This window comes from Cynara cardunculus (genome assembly GCF_001531365.2).
Source record: "Cynara cardunculus var. scolymus isolate 2C chromosome LG 6, CcrdV1, whole genome shotgun sequence".
Lineage (NCBI taxonomy): Eukaryota > Viridiplantae > Streptophyta > Magnoliopsida > Asterales > Asteraceae > Cynara > Cynara cardunculus.
Window position 1 is genome coordinate 18,387,320 of NC_037533.1, and position 6,568 is coordinate 18,393,887.

The 6,568-nt window shown below is 30.5% G+C and overlaps 2 protein-coding genes across 2 annotated transcripts in view; both read right to left on the reverse strand.

Moving 5' to 3' along the window:
• Positions 1-483: 483 nt before the first annotated feature.
• On the reverse strand, positions 484-1,372 carry LOC112514023. The gene is made up of 2 exons (XM_025120308.1): positions 1,131-1,372; positions 484-723 (listed from the first exon to the last, which is right to left on the reverse strand). Exons 1-2 carry the CDS (start codon positions 1,299-1,301, stop codon positions 484-486), a joined length of 411 nt encoding a protein of 136 aa, XP_024976076.1. The 5' UTR covers positions 1,302-1,372.
• A 4,995-nt stretch (positions 1,373-6,367) lies between these two features.
• Positions 6,368-6,568, reverse strand: part of LOC112514234 — a 4,705-nt gene continuing 4,504 nt past the window's right edge. Inside the window, exon 3 of the mRNA XM_025120567.1 lies at positions 6,368-6,387. Within this exon, the coding sequence (XP_024976335.1) occupies positions 6,368-6,387 (20 nt within the window). The remainder of the gene's footprint in view (positions 6,388-6,568) is intronic.

The following is a 6,568-nucleotide window of genomic DNA, read 5'->3' on the forward strand; positions in this document are numbered from 1 at the left end:
AATATTCCTAAATTCGAAAACATGATATAAAAGTTTAAAATGATGTTAATCTTTCCAAATTCGAAAACATAATATAAAAGTTTAAAATGATGTTAAAAAACATTAACATGGGAACATGAAAAACCAACCTATTTATATTGATTTCCATAGTGTCACTCGAAAATAAGAAGAATTGACTTTGTAACCTCAAATGATGTCATTCTATGTACCAAAAGTATATCATAAAATGTTTTTGATGATGAAACAAATTACCGATACTACATAAAAATGTTCTATTAGATAACATTAATTTAGAAATGAGTACTGGTTGATTTTGCGTCCAAAAATACTTGGAAAAACGATTTTATATGAATTCAATATTATTTTTAATGATAAAAACAATATATATTAAAAAAATATCGTATTTATCGAGGCCCCTTCTACTTCTCGTCCAGGGCCTAAAAAAATGTCAGGAACGGGCCTGAACTATATGAGCTGAATGAGTCAACAATATAATAAAAAATGAGAAGTACCTTTCTCGCCAATATAACCACGCTTACGAAGACCTTTCTTGGTAGATCGACCAACACTACAAATCGAATCGATGTTCTTACGGGAAAACCCTTTCTCGTTATTGAATACTAACAACGTCGCCGGAGCTCCGGTGTTTGTTATGTCCTTTGACGTGATCACAAATTCCAATGATGGATCAACCCCTTCCGGATACTCGTTATCCTCCGCGTTCTGTGAAACAAATTTCAACCAAACCACAACTTTTAAAAAAAATCCAGTCTCGAAGCATCGTTGATCAATCATCAACCTCAACCTTACAGATCTATAAATTAACCAGTTAATCCAAAWTTTTCCGAAAAACCAGAAATAAATTRTTAGCAGAAATGCAAATGCATGTCATTTGTTAATAAAATTTGCGGTATCCTACCAAAAAAGCAAGAATCGATCAAATTCCAAAACAAAAAAGCAAGAACCGATCAAGTTACGAAACCAAAAGGCAATGATTGATCAACCACGATGAACTAAATACAGAGATTTAAAATCAAAGACATTACTCTTAAAAACAAAAAATGTGTAGTGAAAACAGCGTGTGTGAAACAAAACAATAGATAATGGACGATATATGCTTATATAAAAACCTGGATTAGTTCCATGAAGAAGTGGACGTCTTTAGCGTAAAGCTCAGCAGACAGATTCTTAACCGCCTGATGAAGATCCTCCGTTAAGGGATTCGGGTCTCCACCGATGGAAAACTTCGTCCTCCGTATCTCCTCCACATGTTCCCTCGCCGTCATAGTCGTGGACGCCATTACCGATGAACAACGAACAATGCACACTTCGTCTTCCTAATAACTCGTAGTTAAAACAAACAATGAACACAGACATAAACCTTACCGTTGGACATTGAATATATACTGAGTGAGAGAGAGGAGCTTGGTGAGGAAGGAATGGATGGTGATTGGAGCAACGCAAAAGAGTGGGGAATCGACACTAGTCTTCGTCTTTGTCTTCGTCTTCAATGATGAGTCTCCTGGGTATCTTTTTCCATAGCTTTTTGATAAATTACAGTTTTGGTCCCTTTTATATGAGTTAATTACATGTCAACACCAAGGTTTTTCATGTGGTTAGAAACTAGTTGAGTCGAGTCAAGTAACAAGTGTCTTTATCAGTTGAAATCCAATGGAATTAATTGGATCGGATCCGATATAATCATCTATTAGATGATAGATTTTGTTATCTGATCCGATCCAACTAACATTAAATATCTGATACAATCTAATCAGTATATGATTGGATTGAATCGACTTCATCTAATGGATATCACCATTGGATGACACTAGATTCAACTGATATTTTGATTCAATTTTCAATCAACCGACCGATGTTAAAATTCTGGATCCTATTCAATCACCAATGAAATAACAAAACAGTTTCTTTTATTTTTATTCAGATTAGTCGTTACTTAATACCTCTAAATTTGTTTTATGTGTATGTGTATGTGTATGTGAAAGAGAAAGAAGGGATTAGCTTTGGGAGGAAGGTAAGGTTGGTGATTGGTAGAGAGGAAAGTGTTGTACGGAGGTTTTACCACGAAAAGAATAATAGATTTTTAATGGAATATTAACTTTATAAAATATTTTACATATTATGAATATAAATGTGTTAAAGCATGATATTTATAACATAATATGTCATTAAACTCAAATAATACAAATATATATATTTGATTAATTTCTGTTTTAATATTTTATGTTTTATCAATAAGAGTTGGATTTCGATGAATTAAAATGAGAAAGACACTCTTTTAAAGTGAAATTTTTCAATCCTTACCGAATGTCAAAAGAAAGATCAATTCTCTACTAAAATACAATTCATAAATAGGCATAATGACAAATTCAAATACCTTTCTCATAAGATAATTTGCCCTTTATTCTTTAAAACATACAAATCTATTTGATACATAAATTGATAACATTCAAAGCAAAAAAGACCCGTTTTTATGATCGTTTTACAAGAAAAAAAAAAGTGAAATATTTCGTCTTGGTCGAGAAGCATGTGTGAGTACATAAGGTATTTACGCAGGGCCGTCCCTGGGGGAGGGCAGCACAAGCGCACGTCCAAGGCCCAAATTTTTCTATTAAAATACAATAGTAGTCTAAAAGAATTTAATAAATTTAAAAAACTCAACAAATTGTATCATATAATAAAAGGCAAAAAGAATTTAGTAGATAATAAGGGTCCAAAAATATATCGACTAATTACATTGGAGAAGAAAATTAAAAAAAAAATTGGTCATTCATTATATGCTATTATTTATTGTCTCTCTAATTATTTTTTTATCTCCAACAAGGTCCAATAATATTGGTTTTTGCTATCTCTATATGCTTGATTGTTTTCGTGCTTCAACAATTCAACGTTAATATCACGTGCTTGCTATTGCTATATATTTTTGTTGGATATTTTTATCATTTTCTGCTTCTATTAACTATTGCTATTTGGTTATGTCGTTCTAATTGTTTTTGTTGACTATTGTTATCTATTTTTGCTTCTACATAAAATATTTTTTTTATTATTTGACAATCAATATACTATCCTTATAATTTATGACGTGTTTTATGGTTTTGTGATTAATCAATAAATTTTTTCTACTAGATATATTTATTTATGTCTCTTATATATGTCATGTTCCATAAACTTTTGATCTTAATATCTTATTTTAGTTGAGCAAAAAAGAAGGAAAGTAGAATTTAAGTATTTTCATCATTTGTTTAACTTATGTATCTTTTATTGGTTTCCACCACACAACAATATTCTATTTAAGTGTTCAAACAATTATTTGTTGAGTTTGCATATTATATGTTTAATTCATTATTTATTTTTATTGGATCTCAATAGATCATCTTCTCTTTCATATTCTTATTGATCCTCTTTTGTCTACTTATCTAGAAAACATTGATAATCTTCTTTATTATTAATATCTCATAGACCTTCACGATTACTTCATTCATACGGATTCTCTTTTTGTATCAAAATAACACATATTTCTTGTTAATTTATCAATCATAGTTTTTATAATCTTGGTTTCAAATTACCTAATAAGAAGTACGTAAATTTAAGTATTCTCTTATATATCTATAATAAAGATAAATAAGATTTATTATCTCAGTAAATTATTAGCATTTTTTGTACTCAATTTTATATTAATAAAAAACATTTATTCGTACTTACCGATGGTCGCTACAAGAAAAGTGAGCTTTGACGATTCGTCTTTTAGCGACGACATGTTTTCGCCACAAGTTATAGCGACGACATGTTGTTATATACTATTTCTAATGATAAATGGACTTTTAACGACAACAAAAGTCGTTGCTAAAAGCCTTGTTTCTTGCGGTGGGCCCTGTTTTTACGTTCGCCCAGGGCCCATAAAATGTCAGGAACGGGCCTGTATTTACGACCCTTGGATTTTGATACTTAGATGCAAACGCACATACAATATGACATATTCTTGGATTCATAAGGATGCAAAAGTGACGTACAAAAAGACCATTTTCATGATTTGCAAAACATTAAAAATTAAGTTCATTACAATAATAGAGATAGATTGATAGATATATAAGAGAAGATATCAACCCCAGGAAGCTCAGGTAAATCAACCCTTTGAACCAATGCATTCTCCTGCTTTTAAAACAGAAAATGTAAGTGAAAAATAGAGTTATAGAAATTGTAGCCATAAATTTAACGTAAAACAAACCTGTTAGTTAAGAAGAGAGAGTAGAGAGGTAGTTGTGATCCTCCACAAAGACTTGCAAATTCTTGGTCTTCATAAGGAAATCAACTGCTTCCTCATCGAACTCCACCAGAAAACCCAATCGGATGAGTTCAGAAAGCTCTCCCACGAACTCTTCATTCTCCCACAACACACCTTTCGCTACTACTTCACCAAAATGAGAACCATATTCCATTACATCTTTGTATCCTGCATTACATCTCTCCAACTTCTGCATAAACAATTTCGACTTCTGCTTGTCCCAACGTATCATTCGATTCACTTCCACTTCCACCACATCTCCACAAGATAACGACAGCCGATAGCCAACCGTCGTCGGCTTTAACGTCTCCAGAGCGTCTACCGCCACTAAACGGCTAACGGCTTCGTGCCTCTTNTTAAGACCAAAATATTAAATCTAAATCTAAATTAAAATTTTGAATCAAAGAAATTGTACCAAAAAACGAAAACTTTTAAATAGTTAATTTAATATTAATATTGATATATATTTTAAAATTTATGATATCTTTAAATTTATTTTTATTCAAAAGGTAAAAACATTGTTTTTCTAAAAACCACATAAACCATATTATATCCACAAAAACAAAAAATAAAACGAAACATTAAAATGAATATATTGTATTACACGAGTACTCTTCTAGTGACTATAAATATGTCTGCTTTTGTTAAGCATGATATTTGTTTTGATTTATAACATAATATGTGATTGTAAGTTCTCATTAATTATTTTATCTTTTTTAAAACAATGTTTTCATTAAATCCTTTAACTGAAATAAAATAAAACTTTGATTATTTTTTGTTGTATAAACTGTAATAGTAGAAAAACAAATTATACGATCAAAACTTCATGTTCTATCATTAAGAGTTCGATTTCGGTGTGAAAAATATAAGAAAAGACACCCCCTTAAATTCAATAATTGATTGTCAAAAAAAAAATCTACCAAAACAAATCTCTATTAAAACAGTATTCATAGGTGGGCATGCATATATGTTCACAAATTCAGATATAATTTGCCTTTAAACATTAAAACATACCATTTAATTTGATACATAATATGATATTATTAGATGCAAATACGCTTACTTTTTGCCTTTAAAAAGGAAAAGGAAAAAAACATACTTTTTTTCTCCTACCAACTTCATTGTTCTAATAATTAACTTCATTTTATAGACATTTTTTAAGCCAAATTCTTATTTTAGCCAAATGCCATTTTTCACGTTAAAGGGGAGAGGGCAGGGGGACTCTTTGGATCCTTTAGTAAAAATTTCTATTTTCTCTCAAAATCAAGTTTACACAAAATGTATAAAGCATTTGCCTTAAGTCCATTAATATAGAAATTCAATTAAAAAAAAGGCTAAAAATAGAATTCGGTTGATAAAATTGACTATTTTAGTCAATTTCCCACATGTATACTGTCATGTCCCAAAACGAGTGTACACTTTCAAATGTATCAACCTTCTAGTTCTACTCTTCTTAATTGTGAAAAGGAAAGTTTCTGAGAAATATAAGAAAAGACACCCCGATGATTCAGTCCTAATTAAATATCCAAAAAAAAATATCTACCAAATCAAGTCTATTAAAATACAAATCATAGATGGATATGATCACGAATTCGGATATCTTCTTATGAGAAAAATTGCCTTTTAACATTAAAACATACCATTTTATTTGATGCATAAAATGATAACATTCAAAGAAGCAAAAAAAAAAAAAAACCCGATTTTATAATCATTTCACATTCAATCATATCATGTCACGTTTTTATATTTTATAACAAAAAAGAAAATGTGAAATAGTTAGTCTTGATCGAGAAGCATGTACGTGACTACGTAGAGTATTAACGCCCCTTTGATTTTGATACTTGGATACAAATGCGCAAACAATATGACATATTCTTTGATTCATATGGATGCAAAAGTGACGTACAAAAAGTATGAACCATGTCAGAGAGGTTTAGCAAGAAAAGACCATTTTCATGATTTGCAAAACATTCAAAATTAAGCTCATTACAATAATAGAGATAGATAGATATATAAGAGAAGATATCAACCCCAGAAAGCTCAGGTAAATCAACCCTTTGAACCACTTCACAGCATGCATTCTCCTGCTTTTAAAACAGAAAATGTAAGTGAAAAATGGAAAATAGAGTTATAGAAATTGTAGCCATAAATTTAACGTAAAACAAACCTGTTTGTTAAGAAGAGAGAGTAGAGAGGTAGTTGTGATCCTCCACAAAGACTTGCAAATTCTTGGTCTTCATAAGGAAATCAACTGCTTCCTCATCGAAC